Source organism: Equus quagga, chromosome 20 (assembly GCF_021613505.1).
Source record: "Equus quagga isolate Etosha38 chromosome 20, UCLA_HA_Equagga_1.0, whole genome shotgun sequence".
In the NCBI taxonomy this organism is placed as follows: domain Eukaryota; kingdom Metazoa; phylum Chordata; class Mammalia; order Perissodactyla; family Equidae; genus Equus; species Equus quagga.
The window spans coordinates 18622163-18641615 of record NC_060286.1 but is presented as its reverse complement, the minus strand read 5'-3'; the positions used below and the strand labels follow the sequence as shown (position 1 = coordinate 18641615).

General features: G+C 56.3%; 1 protein-coding gene across 1 annotated transcript; it reads right to left on the bottom strand.

Moving 5' to 3' along the window:
- Window positions 1-898: 898 nt before the first annotated feature.
- On the bottom strand, window positions 899-18853 carry VSX2 (visual system homeobox 2). The gene is made up of 5 exons (XM_046647025.1): window positions 18484-18853; window positions 17120-17204; window positions 13012-13135; window positions 2048-2228; window positions 899-1281 (listed from the first exon to the last, which is right to left on the bottom strand). Exons 1-5 carry the CDS (start codon window positions 18851-18853, stop codon window positions 899-901), a joined length of 1143 nt encoding a protein of 380 aa, XP_046502981.1.
- Between the last annotated feature and the right edge of the window lie 600 nt (window positions 18854-19453).

Below are 19453 nucleotides of genomic sequence, written 5' to 3'. Positions count from 1 at the left end.
CTTGCACAGCAAGTCAGGGTCACAGGCAGCATATCAAGGGAGGCAGGAGATCAGGACACAGACTCAGGGGCCGTGAGTGCAGTGCAGTGAGCCACAGCATCTGTGAGCGGTGTCCCCCGGCTGCAGGGCACAGGCCCTGGACCCACTACAGGTATTGTATGTCGCCATATGCAGTGGTGGCACTAAGCTGGGAGGAATGGTGGGGCAGGCTGAGTGTGGAGAAGATGGGCTCCTGAGGGTGACCAGGGAGGGCATGTGATGGAACGTGGCCGAGGAGCCCAGGCTGAGACTTCCCAACTTTACTGTGGAATGTGGGCCCCACTGATGGGGTGGGGCAGTACATTCACATGGCGGGGCCCAGGCCTGCGGGAAGGAGCAGGCTGCGGGGAGCAGAGTTTTGTGGAGGATTGGAGCGCTCAGGACATTGGCCCTGGGGTGCGGGTCCTCAGTCCGTCAGGGCTGTGGTAGGCAATGCGTTTGCAGCAGTGGGCTTCGGGCCTGGGTGGAGCAGAATCCACAGAGGGTGCATAGGTGGAAAAGAGGGCTCTTGGGAGCAAGAGAACAGAGTGTAAGAGAGGGATCTGGACATGGGTGTCCCCGAGGGATTGAGTGAAAGAGACTTGAGGGGGTGATTTGGGACAGCAAGAAGGCTTCTGAGGCAGGGCTGTTGGGACAAGGATGCTGGAGAGGTCAAGGCTAGTGGGGATGTCTCGGCACGGCCTATAGCCTCAGCCAGAACTGAGTTGTGCCTGAAGTCATCCGGGGGTCATGGAGGGCCTGTGGGGCAGAGGGAGAGTGGCAGAGGCCAGGCTGGGCCCTGCCTCAGAGAACACCTCCCAGAACCACAGGTCCTGAGAAGAGCAGAGTCCTAGGGCTCCAGTGTCAGCGCGCCCTTGACCTAAGCCATGTCCTCGAGCTGCGGTGGACTCAGCTTCTCCGTCGGCCTGTCTTCATCCATCGCCTCCTCCTCCTCTGGCTCCTCGGCATTCCGGGCCAGGCTCTCCGGCCCGGACACAGTTCCCAGCACTTTGGTGCTGTGCTCCTGAGCTCTGGCTCGGAGCGCGGCAATGCTGTTCTCCCTCAGTTCCTCCTGGGACATGGCGGCCGGAGGGTCAGGGCCCCGCTCCTCCTGCTCCATCTTGTCGAGCTTGGGCAGGGCCTGGCGCTCCACCTCCGGCTTCCTCCCGGACTCGGCTGCTGCCTCCAGCGACTTTTTGTGCATCCCTAAAAAGAATTGTTGGTATTCGGGTTTAGAAAAGCGCCTGGGAAAGCCATCTTGAACTGAAAACAGCAAAGATAGAGAGAGGCCAGAATTAAGGACGAGCAGAAAGCCTTGCTTCCCACACCGCAGCCACGCGAGTCCCAGGGGCCGGGGCACGGGCTGCAGCCCAGCAGCAGGGCACCAGGCCCGCAGAGGGCTATCTCCAAGCTAAGTCCCTGAGCACCTGGTCCCCAGGCAGCCTGTTCTGTCCCTTCCCAAGAATAGCACTTGCCTCCCCATCCCTCCCTCCTGGGATTCCAGATCTTAGAACCCAAGAGAAGCTGGTGCTGTTATCAGACATAGGCCCAGATGGCAGGTGGGAGGACAATGGCAGGTGGAGAGATTTAGAAGGTGGAAGTCCTGGGCAAAGCTGGAATGATGGCCAAAGGGACCTAGGGGTCCTCTCAATCCCCAAGAGGGGCTGTTTCATTCACCACAAGCCCACCTCCAGCCAAGGAAAGTGGAGGGTACAGACCCTGAGCCAACAGCCACACCCTTCTCACAGGATAAAAGACCAACCCACAGTCAGGGACCCATCCAGGATGAGAGTCTTAGGCATCCAGCAGGTGGGTGCAAGTGATAGACACCAAGCCCTGAGCCCAGCCTGCCCTCTGCTCCTGCCCACCCCAGCCCTCGCCCCAGAGGTGGGGTGGCCTGCTTTGGAGGGCCTCTCTCCTGTAGGCTGCTGTGGCTAGGTCTCCTTGCTCTGGGACTCTGTCTCCTCCTCCAGGGAGCCCGCTCTCCTCACTGCAGGGGCCGGGCCCCAAGGAGGGTGCGGGCTCTTACCCAGCAGCCACGGGGCACAGGAGTCCATGATGCCGTCCTTGGCGGACTTGAGGATGGACTCCGGCAGGGGGATGGAGTGCCGCACCATGGCCCCATAGAGCCCGTACTCAGCCATGACACTGCTCCGGCCCCAGCACTTCTCCCGCTTCCTCCACTTGGCTCTGCGGTTCTGGAACCAGACCTGTAAGTGCAGAGGAACAAGTCAGGGGCGTGAGGCCAGACCCTTACCCCTGTGTCTGCCTGGAGTTAAGGTCCCACCTCTCCAATGGCCACAGTCCTCATCCCCTTGTGCCTGCCGGTTTCTCCAGCAGGGTGTCCTTACTAAAGTTCACCCACCCCGTGGTACCCCCGCCGTTCCTCCAGGCTCAGAGGTGTCCAGAAGGAGGACACCAAGTCCTGTGAGAATACAATGGGTGAAAGGGGTCCTTTTTTTTTTCTTTTTAATCAAAGCAGTTCCAGGGTGACGGGACAGGGGACAGGAACGCCTCCCGAACAGGGTCTTGCAGGTGGGGAGTTCCCCATGTGGTCCTCAATTTGCAGCCAGGAAGCGGGATGCAGCTAGCTCTCCTGCAAGTGTTCACACCCCCAGTGTATAAACAGAATCTCTCTCCTGACTTCAGAGGGACAAATTCCTTTCCAGGGGCTGCACTAGCAGCGCCTCCGCCAGAACAGTCCCGGGAGGGAAGGGGAGTGTGGACTCCACAGCAAAGGGCATTTCATCCAGGTCTCAGGAAGCCTGGGAACTAGGCCAAAACAGGGCAGGGGACCCTTCCAGGAGGCCTGAGTCAGCCTCCCTTCTTTGCCCTGTCCTGCGCCAGCCCTGCCACACCACCATGCCCTCCACTCGCCAGCTCTCCACAGTTTTGGACCTCAGTCTGAATGCTATTTGGAGGAGCTGGGCAGCCGTCCCTCAGTAGGGAAGGAGGACAACATTCTGCTGGTGTGAGGAGCAAATGAGGGTAGGTGGCTAGGGAATGTTTCTCTGGCCCCAAAGCTGACGGGTGCAGGTCTGTGTGAGTATGAGGTACCCTGGGGGTGTCTGCAGCCCTTCAACCGCCTTCTTGGAGGAGATCCCAGGGTCCCTGCCATGCTCGGGGGAGGGGGATTTTCTCGGTCTCCCAAAGCAGCCTTCCTGAGACTTCCGGCAGCTGACAGGAGCCAGAGCCAGGGCCAGCTGCACTGTCCCTCCAGCAGGTGACAGGCCCGCGGGAAACTGCTGGGCGCTGGAAGGACCCCAGGCCCGGCCGGCCCTCTCTAGTCCCCTCACTGCCCCTCACCCCCGGGGCGGCGAGACTCCCGGGGACAGTGAGGGGATGAGGAGACTGCAGAGGCGGGATCGAGAAAATCTATTAGTTTCCTCTGCGATTTCCATGCCCTGCCTGGCCGGGTCCCCGCCCTTCCCTCCGGACCCCTCCCCCGCCCTCGGCGGCGGCGGTTTCAGCTTTTGATGAAAAATTGCTCCAGCTCTATTCAGGAGGCGGCAAAAGAAGAGTCACCCCCAGGGGCAGCCCTGGGCTGATTGAAAAATAAGTTAATTTCAGTTTGAATCGATGGGCCTCAGGCACTGAAATATCACGGGAAATTAAAGCGGCTGCTCTCCCGGGAGCGCGGCATTGACCCGCACTAATTAATGCTGGGGAGGCAGCGCGAGCCGCGCGCAAGCCGCTCCCCCTCCCCGGGGACCCCAAACACTTCTCATTTAACTAATTAGACGGGGAAAATTGGGTGTTAATTTGTTTAGGATTTTTTCCCCTCTTCCCCGCCGGCAGCTCCCTTCCCGGCCCCCGCCCCACGCGGGGGCGCGGGAAATGAATGCGGGGCTCGCCGGCAGATGGCTGCCCCGGTCACTCTGCAATCTTCTCCGACTTGATTGCTTGATTAGGTCGTTAGCACATTAAAAAAAAAAATTGCTTGCCGTCTGGCGCTGGCGTGATGAGTGGGACGCGCAGCAGCGCCTGGGTAATTTATCTTTTTATACGGCAAAGAATTTGATTTCAATCTGCAGATATATGGGGCGCCTTTGACACCTGTTTAACATCGCGCCGCTGACAGCTTAACTCTTTGCTGCCTCGGCCGCCGGGAGGCCGGCGCTGGGGCCGGCGGGAGTCGGCGTCCGCGCGCCCCCGCGCTTCTCACCGCCGCCGCCAGGTGGCGGAGTGAGCGCCCCGGCCTCCCGCGGGAGCCCCGAGGCTGCGGCCGATCGCGGCCGGCTGCATCCGGCAGGGGGCGCCCCGGCCGCCCCGCCGCATCCCCACGGCCCCCGAATGGCCCCGCGGTCCCAAACACGCTCTGCCCGGCTGCGGAAAGACGGCACGGTCCACGCATGCTTTAAGTTGACCCAAATGTGTGTAACCCTATTTTGGCCTTTCTTCATTTGTAAATAAGGGAGAACCTCTAAAAATGAGAGGGACGTGGCCTCAGACGCGCCCGGCCTCTCCACCCCGACCTTGGCCAGCGCCACTAGAAAACGATCGCTCGTCTCACCCTTGGGGGGACGCACCTTTGCCGCCACCGAGTTTGGCACTTGCCGCTCCTGCTCGGCCCTCCTAGAGAGCTGCGGAGCCAATGTGCAAGGCCTTCTCCTGGTCCCGACCCAGACCTCCCTGAGTGCCCCTCCGCGAGGAAAGGGTGTATGTGATGCAAAGACCACTAGATGGCCGCGCGCGCTGCGCTCAGGACCCGCGAGCGGTGAGCAATGCGAGCGGGCTAACTCGGCCATCGTCGCCGCCTGCCTGTCCTGCAGGCTCTCTGCCGGACTATCTGCCCTGCCCAGGACCTGGCTTTGTCTGAGACCTCTGTCCTGTCCCATCTTCCTTCCTTTAGCACTTGGTCACCCTCTACAAGTACCCACTTGTCTCAAGCTGCCTTCTCCCACAGAGGAAAAATCCGCAAGGACCAATCCACATAAAGGTTAAGTGATTTCTGAGTTCCTCCACCTCTCAAAAAGACAGCAAAGAATGAACCCCTTGGTGGTGGAATTCCAGGCCCCAAGGCTGACCACAGAGGGCTGGGAAGGCTTCCTTTATGAATCTAAGTGAGCCATCTGCTTCCCGGTCAGGAGATGACCTTCCTGCTTGAATACAGGTCTTGTTATAAAACAATAAGACCACAACCCCTTAGCGGGGACCCCTGGGGTGGGACTCCAGAATGTTTTGGATTTTAGAAAGATTATGTGCCCGGTATACCACACGTTACGTAACACCCTGCAGCGACATCCCCCAATAGTCAAACTCATCAGTTTTGATTTCTGCCGCAAAACATATGCGTATATTCACAAGGGATGAATAAAGAGCATAAGATCAGGTCCGGTTTTCGCCACCAAAGAGTTTTGATGACAAACTCATGAAAGAACTGTGTTTTCAGCATGGTTGGATTTGGGGATTCTGGAGAAGGGACTGTGGAGTGTGCAAAGGCAGACATGCCGCCCAGTGTGGATGCCTGGGAAGGGGCATTGCCCCGGCTTCCCCTGATTCCATGAGCATCCGAACTTGAGACGGGAAGCAGGGCTCTCACATGGAAACAGCATCTTTCTTGGAACACTACAGAAGTGGGTGCAGACTTGGGATTCAGATCTTCTCTGGGGCCTGTAAACAGAACCATTTTCCTCGGTCTCCTAATTTGGGCAAATAAATAACCGGTCTGCAGATCAGGCTTTGCCCACAGACTCTCCCAGGGGAGCTGGTGCCAGCTGGTTGCTCAAACCAGGAGTCATGCAGACCCTTGGTTATGGGCTCCTGGAATGCCTGGCTCTCTTCAAAGACCAGATGCTGCTCCAATTTATGGAGGAAACCTGGACAGCCAAAACGATTTCTTTTTAGGACAGTTGGCAGGGAAGCTGTGGCAATGGTGCCTTGGAGGGAAGTGGCAAGGGATTAGAATTAACCCTAACCACTCTTCATAGTGCCCTGTCTGTTCCCTTCCTGGAAGCAACCAGCATGTGCACAGAAACGTACAAGTTTACAAGAAACGTTGAAGTGAGCCAATCCTGAGAAGGAATTCCCAGCTCTGACAAAAATTGCTGTGTGATCTTGGGCATGTTACTTGCCTTCTCTCAGTCTCAGTCTCTTCAAACATCAAATAAGAATACGTACTTTGGGGCCGGCCCCGTGGCCAAGCAGTTAAGTTCACGCGGTCCGCTTCAGCAGCCCAGGGTTTCGCTGGTTCGAATCCTGGGTGCAGACATGGCACTGCTCATCAAGCCATGCTGAGGTGGCATCCCACATGCCACAACTAGAAGGACCCACAACTAAAAATATACACCTATGTATTGGGAGGGCTTTGGGGAGAAAAAGGAAAAATAAAAATCTTAAAAAAAAAAAGAATACCTACTTTTCAGGGTTGTTTTGAGGATTAATGAAATAAGTGAAAGTGGCTAAAATCAGTGCCTGTCACACAGAAGGTGCTCAATAAATGCTACCTATTATTATTTTAGTGGAGGTACAGAAAATCAGTGGGAGTCTACCCAGGGGGCAGGGTAATCAACGGCATTACCTGCCCCTCTAGCCTCCTCCACAGGCCCCTTAGCAAGGCTGGACTGACAATAATGACAACAGCAATTCCAGAGCGGGGAGGGGGGGAGGTGGACGACAGAACTAGCCTTCAGGCTGTGCAGCTTTAATACAGACAGCCTCTGGGGCCAGCCCAGTGGCTCAGTGGTTAAGTTTACATGTTCCGTTCGGCAGCCCGGGGTTTGCCAGTTCGGATCCCGGGTGTGGACACAGCACTGCTTGGCAAGCCATGCTGTGGCAGGTGTCCCACATATAAAGTAGAGGAAGATGGGCACAGATGTTAGCTCAGGGCCAGTCTTCCTCAGCAAAAAGAGGAGGATTGGCAGCAGATGTTAGCTCAGGGCTAATCCTCCTCAAAAAAAAAAAAAAAAATTAATACAGACAGCCTCTAGGCATCCCGAGGGCTAAAAGATGCCCCTGCACCTCTCCCCACATTTCTCATGTATTCCAGGCCCTTGAGACTCAAACGCAAGAGCACACCCCTGCAGTGCCCAACACTCCTGCAAGTGGGCTGTGATGGGAGCTGAGAGACCCAGGCTGGAGATCCCTGCTCTGCCTCCGACTGCCTCTGTGACCTGGGGTGCTTTTCTTAACCCTTCTGAGTTTCTGGTTCCTGTTCCTCATCTGCCCCGTGATACCACCTCCTCGCAGGTTTGCTGTGGAAATTAAATAAAACAGTGTATGGGAAATGCCTGGCATGTCAGAAGAACTGAAACTTGTTGGCGTGATGCTGGATGAATTCCACAGATGAATGTGCGATGAAATGAGGCTTTGCTTTCCAGCAAATGCTCAATACTCTCTTCACATAAAGCCAGGCCCTCCCACCTCCCACCTTTGAGATTCCTTCTCAGCATTTAGGCCCTTTTTCCTACTGGGTCTCTTGGTTCTGGCAAGCCCATAATATTCCTGCAGTCCCTCTCCCACTCTCCTGACAGCTCACTTTCTACAAGACACTGCTCCACTCACGTGGGAGTTGGGCCTGGAAGTCTTCAGGAGAGCCTGCGTCAAGGCCCCAGGGAGGACCAGAGCCCTGCCTTACACCTCAGGGCTCCAAGCACCTGAGAAAGGGCCCAAAAGTGACACCTGGAGAAGGTCCTCAGGTTTGGATTCTCAGCAAAGGAGAGCTGGGAAGACCCTCCAGTTGGGAAAGAGCCTGGCTGTCCTGGCACCTTTCCCCTCAGACATGGCGCCCCAGCAGCACTCGGAGAGCCCAGGTAGGAGGCCTCCAGCTGTCAACAGCTGGTCTGGCAGGTGCCTCCACACCTGGCAGAGACAGTCCTGAGAGCTTGTGCCTCCAAGGATGGACTGGACCCAGGAAGGGCTTCTTGCCAAATGGGTGCTCTTCTGCTACAGGGCACACACGGAGCAGGCCGGGCGGCTCCATCAGCTCTTTCTCTTGCTATGTGGGGAACCAGTATGAGCGGCTGTGGCTGTGCCCAGGGCTTCTCTTGTCATCACATAGCTCCTGTCCTGCAAGTCCCCACCCTTGTACCCACATGCCCAGGGCTCCTTCCCTCCGAGGTCTCCCGGGAGACCCTCTGCGTCCGCCCAGGATTGCCCCTCTACAGGTGACATCTTGCACGATAGATGCTCTATGCACATTCTGGTCCCTTGGCTACCCCTGGCTCTGCCCTCCAATCTTATCACATTCCATCCGGCCTGGCGCTGTCAGCCATGTGGCTGTTTCCACATTCACCCAGCTACTTTCCTCTCCTCTGTCTGGAAGCTGATTAATTTGGGCTCATTGCTGGGGTGATTTAACAACCTCACACTCCACATCCACTCAGCACTTCTGACACCGTATTTCAGCACACCCTTTCCAGGCCCTGCTTCAGGCTCTGGAGCCCGGCCTTGCTGCAGCCTCCGATGTCCACCAGGGGGCAGCTCTGCCCACGTTTCCTGGCAGCCCCAGGCGGCATCCTTCCCTTCACACCTGACAGGTCATCTTATTCCTCATCCCACCCTATCACCCAAAACTCCACTTTCTTCGACTCACATTAACCCAACACAGACACTCCTTTCCTGAGCCTCTGGCTGCATGCAGTCACCTGGTGAGCTTTAAAAACATACAGATGCCAAGGCTCCACCCCAAACCAATTAAATCAGACTCGCTGGGCATAGGAGCCCAGCGTGGGTCTTTTAAAAGCTGCCCCGTGATTCTAATAAATGTCCCGAGCTGAGACACACCGGAACCCTTTCTCATACAGGCACCTATCTTCCAACTTCTGGAATATAATCCCCTAAAACTTCGTTCCCTACCCTCGGGCAGGGACCACTTTAAAAGAGGCAGAATCAAACAGAGCTAGTCAGAGAGTCCAAACCTCACCCATCCATACACAGCACGCTGCCCCAAGTGCGGGTGAGACGTGGGCTCTGCTCACTTTGCATGTCCAGATCTCTGTGTGCAGGCATTTTTAATAGACACAACTTTTGTCAGAAAAGAATATAGTAAACAAACAAGTGAATGTATGTATATACCCCAATCTTACAATTCTAGGAACAAGCGACCCCACAGAAGAAATAAAGTCAGCCTGGAAACCCATTCCCTCTTCCCCAGGGCTGACATCTGGCAGTGGCTTCCAGAATATTCTAGCATTTTTTGGAGACTGCATGGCTGAGTCTGATATGGAGACAGAATCTCTTCTTTCCCCCAGGATGCACCATCTCCCTTCACCCCAACCCAGAGAGATGTGGAGCGAGGAAGAGCTTACCCTCCAAGCACAAGGCAGAGGAAATGGGCCACTACCAAGGGCCCGGCCCATCGTCACTGCTGTTTACATCGATTATTCCCGCTCGTACAGACGGGCCTTCATGTTTCCCCGTGTGCTCTCACGTGACAGTTGAGAAGCAGGTTTGAATCTCACTCTAACTTCTCTCATCTCTCAGCCCCTCAGTTTCCTCGTCCAGAAAATGGGGATAAGAAGAATATCTAACTCATCCGGTTGTTGTGAGAATTTAACGAAACAAGGCGGGGAAAGCAGGTAATGTCTGGGACAATGGTAAGGACTCAATAATGCCAGTAATAACAACACTTCAATTAAACTAGCATTTTGGAAAAATATTATTACTATTTTATAAATGAGTAATTTGGGGCTCAGAGCTTGGCTTGCTGGCAGGGAAACAAAGGTGAAAAGTAGGTGGTGTCTGACTTTTCACGTCCACACTGGGTTCTCATTAGACATTAGACAGTGGACCTCAGACACACCCAGGGGTCACTTTGGTCGGCCCAGCAAGGCTGTGTGTCTCAGCTGTCCACCTGAGACTCTTAAGCTCTGCATGCGCTGCTGCCCACTCCACCGAGGGCAGCCCAGGGGCCTGGGGAGGAGGCCCCTCCCTGGGAGGGCTCCCTGCTCTTCCTTTTACAGATGAGGAGGCTGAGAGAAGGGAAGTGACTTGGCCTCTGTCATGCCTGGTGGGTGTCAGAGCCAGACCTAAGATCCAGGTCCTTGACATCCAATCCAATAAACCTTTCCATTCCACCCTGAGAATGTCTAACTTCAGACCTGGAGCCTCTATTAATGACACCCTTTCCCTCCAAGCCCCCACCCCCAACACACACACACAGGCCTCTGACTGAAGCTGGGGGAGGGGCAGGGACTGGCTCGTTGGGGTAGCTTTGCATCTTTTGATGCGCCATTCCTGCCTACATCCACGTGAGGAGAGGAAATGACGAGGAAGGGTGGCAACATAGTGAAGCAAGCGTGCTGGAGTCCAGAGGGGCTCTGGTCTGAATTCTGGCCTCTGTGCCTCACGTGCCTCATCTGGAAAGTGGGAACAGTAATGGCACCTCGCTCATCGGGTGTTCTGAGGATCCCTCGGGAACATACATGAACTACCTCTGGAGGGAACCAAAGGAAACGGGCTACCACTGGAGGGGCTGCTGGTCTGTAGTGGGGAGACTCAGGTTTTATCCTTTTGAACTCAGGTATGTGAATTTACCCATTCAAAAAGTACTTTTTTATGAGTGAATTTTGGGGTTTTTTTAGAACAGTACCTGGTATACTCAAATATTAGTTATTTTTATAAAGAAGGTTTGATACAGGGCCCCCACCTGACCTCACACCATCCCAGCTTCAAGTCAAAGTAAAGGCTTGACACTCAAGAGGCAGGTGGTGAACGTAGAGGTCCTAGATGGAGACCTGGGTCCCTGTGTCCCCAACTTATTAGCTGTGTGGCCTTGGGCAATTTGCTGTGCCTCAGTTTCCTCAGTCATAAAAGGAGGCTAATAGTCTCTACCCCACCAGTTGTCACCAGTATTTAATGGAATAAGAGCTGAAACCAAGTGAGCACTGCACAGGTGCCAGGCACTGCTTGGAACACATTACACATGTGGCTCATCGCATCTGCAGGTGCCACTATCATCCCCATTTTACAGATGAGGAACTGGAGGCTCTAGGGGGTGAAGGAACTTGTCTGCAGTCACTCAGCTGGTAACTGGTGAAACCAGGATGTGCACCCAAGCAGTCTGGTTCCAGAGTCGGTGTCCCTAACCACTGCACCTCCCTGCCTCTCCTGTGCATGTCACATATTTAGAACACCTAGCACAGGGAAACTGCTCTGTAACTTATAGCTGTGATTACCATTAATACATGCTAAGACTTTTCCTAGGCCACTTGGTAACACATTTTGGGGCAGGGCTATTTGACAACTCACAAACACCTTCTGGGGGCAGCGTTTAGGCAAAGAACTCGTGGTGCTCAAAGAGTGGGAGAGAGTCTTGCCTGGGTTCTCCCACATCCACAAATTCCATAGCCAGTCCTCACGGTCCTGGGGCAATCAACTTGCTCCTCACCCGAGCCCCTCCTTGCTGGTTCTGGGGCTTCAGACACTGTCCTATAGACAACCCCCAGGCAACTTCGAGAAGCCCAGCAGCCACCCGCTAAGGCATTTGCAGCAATGGCTCCCGCCCACCACCACAGCCAGGCAGGTTCTAGGACAGCTCACTGCAAGAGACAAGCTCCTCCTCCCTTCTGTGGATAGTGCAGATGTGGGGCCTACCAACGGGGGACCTTTTCAGCCCTCTACCCCACCACAGCTGCTTGTAATGGCCAAATTTGCGCCGATGAAGGTCAGGCAGGAGTGATCCCCACATATCAACTGGATTGGGCCTTAGCTTACACACAAACAAACTCACACGCAAAGACTCAGAATCAACACCCAGCCTTACCCCACTGGAACCCAATTGGATGGGGGGTGGTGAATCCAGGCCACCATGGATAATGCCCCAAACAGATAATCTGCTTACGACTAATTGAGCTTATTGTTAGTGTCAATGTCTAAAGCTATTGGCTGAAACTCCAAATAGATTTCCCAGGGAGAGGAAGGCTCCTCTGGAAAAGCAGCTCGCGCCTCATTTCCCATTCTCTGGTTCTCAGTGAGACAGCACAAAGCAACCACACACCTTATTTGGTTCCTTCTCTAGCCCCACTCCCTACCTCCCAACACACATCACACCTGAAGACACAAGGGATCATGACCAGGAGGAGATGCCGGACCCTCGCCCGCCCTCATTTCCCAGCCTCAGCGTGAACTGCTCGGGACCACTCAGGTGATAGCAGCAGCTTCCACTGAAGGTTGCGATCCAGCTGAGGCAAATCCAGATCTTCTGGAAATGTTCCTCCTACCCCACTCACTTCCTCCTCCTCGGGAGGCCCTGCCTAGATAATCATCAGACTTCATCTTCTCCCAGAGAAACGATTAAGCAGCCCCACTCCTGCCCAGCTAGGGGGCTCTGGACTTGAGAAGGTCCTGCTGCTAATGACAAAAGGCCCTGTACCCACCGCAGCTGAGGACATCCCAGTCCAGTCCCATGCCTGGTTACCCACAAAACTCTCCAGGAGAGGAGGAGAGCTTCATGAGCCACACCTGCAGGCAAGGTGCCGGCCACATCCTGAGGCTGACCCAGGAGGTGTACAGGAGCAGGAGGGCAGGGCAGGGCCAGCTGTTTGGTTGTGAGAAGGAAGGAAGGAGGCTGGGAGGATGCAGGTGGTGGGGAGTGGGTAGGAAGGAGGGGGCAATCTCTTCCTCACGGGGAGGGGGGTGGAGAGAAAGGAAACAGACTAGGATCAGGGCTAGAAGCCACTCTGGGGCCACCTCTGGCCTTGGAGCAGACATTTAGCTGTACCTAGGGGACATCTGCCATAATAGAGACTCTGCTCAGAACCTAGGACCCACGCAGAACTCCTTCTTGCACCAGGGGCCCCCTCAGGGTCTGTCTGACCTGCTCTTCAGGAAGCCTACAGTCTGGAATGTCAGGCCAGGCCACGTCCGCTGAGTCTCCTGTCCCCCAGCAGTGCACATGGTGGCTGTTCAGCAAATACCTGTCAGCTTAAATGAACTGTTCTTCTTGAGAGCACATGCTCATAGCAGGGGGTGGAAGATGGGTATCCAGGAGCCTGGGCAGTCGATGTCCCCAAGAGCAGGGAAAGGGTGAGAGAGGACTCAGGGCTCCATTACCTGTATCCTGTCCTCTGGCAGCTCCGTTTTCATGGCCAGCATCTCCCGGGCATAGACGTCTGGGTAGTGGGCCTCGTTGAACGCCTTTTCCAGCTCCTCTAGCTGGTAGGAGGTAAAGATTGTCCTGAAGGGGGCAAAACCAGATGCTCAGGACCCAGAAACCGAAAGAGTCTGTCCCAGAGAGGACAGAATGGTCCTCCCCTCTGCCTCCTGGACAGACCCCAAACCCAGGCTGGCTGAGCACAATCGGACACAACCTCTCTCTCACACGCACACATACCCACACACACTTACACACGTTTACACACACACCCAGGTAAATAAACGCCTCGGCCCCACTGGGACCTCCTTCCCGGCTCCTCTCACAGACAGCAGAGTTGATTTTTTTTTTCTGCTTTATCTCCCCAAACCCACCCTGTACACAATTGTATATCTTAGTTACAGGTCCTTCTAGTTGTGGGATGAGTTGATTTTTTAAATTGCACTCAAGCTTCCAAGACTCCCCAGAAGGTCAAATGCAGGAGGAACCTCAGTGTTTGTGCAGCTAAGAACTGAATCTCTCACCCCCTCAACCCACCCAACACCCTGCCGTCCTCTCCTGCCCAGAACTACCAGCTCCTTAGAGCTGCCCTCAGGGTCTTGGGGGCCAGGAAGATGGGGGGGGGGGGGGGGGGGGGGGGGGCCCCCTGTCCCTTCCTGTGCTCAGAAGGCAAGGGCCACCTTCCAACCATCCACACACAGGCTCAGCTTCTCACCCAGAGCGGGGCCCAGTTCAGAGGAGTTCCATTCAGGTCACCCTGAGAGAGCCAACATACACAGCCCCCACCCCCACAGAGCAGGTCACATTGACCCATCTGGGGTCATAAACCTCTTTAAGAACCTGGTAAAAATTACATCCTCTCACCCTAGGAAAATGTGCCAATGAATATGCTCCAACATGTACAATTTTGCCTCCAATATTAGGGGGTCCATAGACCCCCTTTCTTGAATAAACACACTACACATCTACGTATGGACGCAAGTTCTTCTCTTTTCAGAGCTCAGTCTCACCAAGTTCTAGGTGACTTTATCCTGCTCCTTCATCAACAAGCCAACAGGCAATATGGTCCAGATCCCACAAACCCAACTTGTACAGACGGTGCATTCCTTGTGTGAGCCTGGGGGACTTGGACCCTGGGCCCAGCACAGGGGTTAGAATCCCTCAGTGACGCCTTGACCCTCACCTAACACGAGGGAAAAGTACCAAGTGAAGCCCCTGTGTTCCCTGTGCTGCTGTCGGGGGATGATGCAGGGGAGGTGTGAGGGAGAACGATTCTGCTCTTTATAGAAAATGACTGGTTTGATTCTAAATCGTTTCTCCTATTCTCTTGGGGGGATGGAATGCTTATGGATACAGAAAGTTAATTCTGCAAAATTTTGAAGATCTGCTGCTTTCTATTTCACTGCTGCCACTTACGGAAGGGGCCCTGAACAGATTGTCAAAAGAAACAATCAAAACAAGCAGGTTATTTTCAAAATGAGGGAAACTGAGGCACAGAGGTGTGGCCTGGCCAAAGCCAAAGAGGAGAGCCGGTGAGAGGTCATTTGGGATCATTCGAGTGCCAGCCTCTGCCTGGAAGAGCTCTCATTCAAAAAACCAAACAAGGGGCTGGCCCGGTGGCCAAGTGGTTAAGTTTGCGCGCTCCGCTCGCTGCAGGCAGCGCGGGGGTTTCGTTGGTTCGAATCCTGGGCGTGGACATGGCACTGCTCATCAAACCACGCTGAGGCAGCATCCCACATGCCACAACTAGAAGGACCCACAACGAAGAATATACAACTATGTACGGGGCGGGGGGGCTTTGGGGAGAAAAAGGAAAAAATAAAATCTTGAACAAACAAACAAACAAACAAACCGAAAGTCCTCCCAACTCCCCCTCATTCTGGCCTCAGTGCTAACCCGCGTGTTGAAGCTGACATGTTCTCCAGGGAGCATCCCTGCGCCCGCACAGTGTGACCCAAACCCTGCTCCTGGCTTTATGCAGAGCCCCAGATCCCTCAGGTTCCCATTGTACCCTGTCTGCAGAGGAGCTGGCATTTCCAAGGAAAGAGCAAATTCCGAGAGACTCCCAAGGTGGCTGCTCCATCCCCACTCGCTTCTCCAACCTCTGCTAAGCCCGCTTTATTTATGCGTGATGAAGAGATGCCCATCTCTCATCACTAGATTCCAAGACCTCTTACCTGAAATCCCCAAATGAGAGAAGCTCAGAAAAACACATTTTTTACTAATTAAAAACTGCACCCACAATCAGTAGCCATTCTCCTGTCTCCAAAAATGCGCTCCCTTCATGAAGCAGAAATAGCCAGAAACCTAGGGCAGGTGGCAGTTGCTGTCCTGTCTCCCTGGGAACCCTCCAAAGCTCCCAAAGATTTCGCTGGTGGAGAGGGTGTCAGGTGAGGGCAGAGAGTCAGAAACCTTAAGCAGGGACTTCGGCTATGGGTCAGCCAGCTCCAGGTGCCACACAAGGAGATGGCCTGGTGCACAAACTCTGGTCTGGGACCCAAGGTTTGGGGGATGTTTTTACAGGGTTCCCTTTGGTTTGGGAACCCCTGCCCCCATTCCCGCACCGGCTAGAAGCGGTACAGCCAGACTCCAACCCGCCCTCCCTCCGCGGTCCTGGTGTCCGTCCCTGCTCCGGAAGCTGACAGCACTACCCACCCCGGGAGCAGCATGAGATGGATGCATAAGAGGTGTTTTAATGAATATTTGTTGAATGAATAAATATTAAAAAAATGACCCAGGGTCAGGACTAAAAACAATACTTCCGTTTAAAATAAAACAAACTAAACAAAAATAAACAGCTGCCTGAAGGGAATGAGCCGAGGTTATCGAGAAACCAAGTCAAAGTTCACCCTCATTCAAGCCGGAACCTGTTGGGGCCTGAGAGGTCGGAAAGAGCCGTTTTAAGAGGTGAGGGTCAATAGTGGAGTTTCCGAGGGCTGAGGAAGAGGGAAACGCAGAGAAGCACCCAGAGATGGGGTGCGCAAAGTTGCTGAGAACAGAGCGAGGAGAAGGGGAGGAGGTGGGGCGGGGAGGGGAGGCGGGGAGCTCCCCGGGGAGAAACGTCCCCAGAGCGCGCGGGCAGCCCGCGGGCGCCCCCGGGACGGGGCGGAGAGAGGGAGACTTGGGGAAACAGCCGGGCGAGCGCAGGGACGGCGCCTGGAAGCAGCGCTCCAAGAAAGGCCGGTAGATTGGTGGTTCTCGCTCCCTTATAAAAACCTCCTCGGGAATTTACACAAGGAACTGGTAGCCGTGGCGCCGATGCCGATGCCGAAGAAAGTGCAGGTCTGGGGTGGGGGAATTACTTTTCAGCATCTACCTTTCGGCGCCTACTGAGTTTTCACTTTGTCCAAGAAATGCCTATTTTGAAGACATATCTTTTAAAACTCTGTCTTGGGTCTGTACCTCAATGCAGCCCACTCCGCTCCAGCTAGGGCTGGTGGGGTCATCCTGTCCACACACTCCCTCCTCCCCATTTTACAGACAAGGAAACTGAGGCTCATGGAAGGGAAGAGACCCTCTCAGGATCACAGAAGAGTAGAAGCCTAACGAAAATTTTCCATCGATGTAGACACCACGTTCAAGATTTGGGGGGAACGGTGGCAGCAGAAAGATAGGGGTTAGCAGAGCGGACAGGGACCTCGGGAGAGGAATAGGGGCCTGGGGGCAGAGAGCAGAGGACCCGGCTCGGGCGGGAGGTGGGAGCCGATCTGCCTGCCGTGAGGCGTGCGTGGCTTTCCAAAAGGGCTGACGCAGGGAACGCATCTGGGGGCCGCCTGGCCCTCTCTGGCTCGTGTTTGGCCCTGGTTGGGGCCTTGCCTTCCCCGGCAGAAGGAGAAAGCCCGAACGCTGCCGCTTCCTCGGCGGCCGCTCATCCTCCTCATTCGGCGCGGCCAGACGCCAGGGCCCGGGCAGATGTCCCCAAACAACGCCCGGTCTCCTCGCCCTGGCGCAGCCTGGGACCTCAAATTAGGAGTCGGCGAAAACAGGGTCCAAGCGACCCGACCCCCAAATGGGACGGCAGGAGGTAGGTGACCAGGAGAGGCAACAGAAAGCGCCGCAGGGCCTTACCTGTGTCTCCGCTTCTTCCGTTTCTTGGTCTGGTTTAAAGCCGATTTGGACATTTTTCGGTCGCTGGAGGAAACATCTTCAGAATCTGAAAAGCGGGCGGAGGCACATGCGGCAGAATTGGGGGCGCGCTCGGCACTGCCCGGGCGCGTCTGGCTCCTGAAACCCGCGAGGGCCCCACCCAGGGCCGCCTCCACGAGCGCCGGGGCCTGCCCTGCCTCCCCGGCAGGCTCTCGCGGAGGTCGACCTCATCCTCAAGCCCCGGCTGCCTCTACCCAAGCCGGCGCCCGAATCCGCGGGTTTTGAAGAGATTTCGTTGTAAGAGAGGCAAAGGCCCCGACACGCTTGGGGCAGAGACCGCAGGAGAGGTGGCAGCCTCGCGGGGTCGCAGGAACCCCCGGCGGCGCTCAGGGCTCTGTGCCCTGCCCTGCGCTTGCAGCCCTGGCGCCCCTGGACCGAAAGTTGTCCCCAAAGAACGGAGCCGGGCTCCAGGAAGGGCTGGGGGCTCCCGGCACAGCCCCTTTTTCAGTGCTGGCACAATGCGCCCCCGCTCGAGATTGGAGAGACTGCGACGCGCCACTTTTCGTTGCCCCTCCAAATAAAAATAAATAAATAAATAAATAAGAAAAAACGATAACGAAAAATCGGGGGAATCGCGGAGCACGAACCAGAGGCGGAGGGCCGAGCGGGCGGGAACGCACGGCCGGGAAAGCGGCCTGGGGAGCGTGCGGAGGGGTCATCCAAGGGCCCCAGAGCCAGTGAGGCGCCGAGATCCGATATCTGGTGGCGCTTAGGTGGGATCTGGCTGTCCAAGCTCGTGGAGTGAAAAACAAACCCCAGCTGACCAACGCGGGGCATTTGGAATGGAGAAAAGGAGGAAGGAAAAGACAACTTTGGACACCAGGGCTGAGGACGAAGCCTGCACCCGCTTCCCCGGCCGCCAGCGCGCGGATCAGAATCCGCCTCCAGGGGCGCAGGTCCTCCGGGCGGCCCGGAACTCAGTGGAGCAGCAGAGCTGGGGCCCCCAGCCCGCCCTACGGGCTCCGACACCGCCCCGTGGACTCCGACACCCTAAGCCGGGTTTCCACTGGTGGCCCAGCCGGGCGCCGCGGCAGAGCCGGCCCGACGCGGGGATCGAAGAACAGCGCGGCGGCCAGAAACGCTGGGGCCGAAACCCGGCGGGTGCGGGCAGCATCCTCCCAGCCACTGGCCTAGGGCCGCCGGCCCCAGGCCCGGGCAGCGACCCCTCGGCCTGGCACGAACTTTTGCGCCAGGAAGAGGCCTGGCCGTGCAAGCGAGAGCCGACGGCGTGGGGTTCCTGGTTTTCGCCCCCGGTCAGGCATCCACGCAGCCTCGCCCTCACCTACCCGAGCTGGCCGTCTGGCTGGTGTCCAGCGGCCCCGACGCTCTGCCCAACGGCTGTAAATGGACGCTCTGCGGGTCGGACAGCACTTCCAGGAAGGTGGGCTGCGCGTAGAAGCCGGGGAGCCCCCCAGGCCCCAGCAGCCCCATGCCGCCCACTCCTGCGGGACTGAGCACGGAGCGCGCAGCCAGCAAGTGCCCGGGGGCCAGGCCGTCGAGGGCAGCCCGCGGGTGGGAGCTGGGGGGCTCCTTGTTCAAGCCCAGGATCTCCTGGATGCCAAACCCGGTGCACCTGGCCGGGGCGCTCCCCGAGGTACTCTTGGCCACTGTCTCAGGTTTGGGCTTGCTCAGCGCTTCCCCGGCTTTCCCCGTCATCTCTCTGTTCTTTGGAGGGGCCGAGGCCGCAGGTCTTTTGCTCCCCCCACCCCCCCTCCGGGCTCCTTGCTTCGTGAAGTTGGTCCCAGGTGCCCCCTCCGGTGTCTAATGCTCTGGAGCCCCAAGGAGATTCCCCTTTTATCCAACCAGGCTGCAGCCCAAGTGGGGTCAGAGCTGAGCAGCCAATCACCGGGGCCAGGAGCGATTAGGAATTCCAAAAAGCTGGCAGCTCCCGGCCGCACGCAGCACCGAGGGGCCAGGGCGCTGGGAGCCAGGCACTGGGTGGGCTCTGCAGGATGCCCAAGGGCAGGGACCCCTGAGGCTGAGATGAGACAATAGGGCTGTTCCAAGAGGCAGGGTAGTTTGGGATTCTGGGCAAAGCATAGCTGGGACACGTCCCTGGGGTGGGGTGGGAGGATGGGCTGAGGGCAGAGCTAGAGACTGGGAGTCCTCCTCCCTCTCTCAACTCCTGTGCAGGTTGGCAGGGTCGAAGGAGCCCAAATAGGGGACCCCGTGTAAAAAGCAGAACAGGAGAGGGGCACGTGCTCTGGGCAGGCTGTGTGGTGGCATTGGAGAGAAAAGAAGGGGACAGGGTGCAAA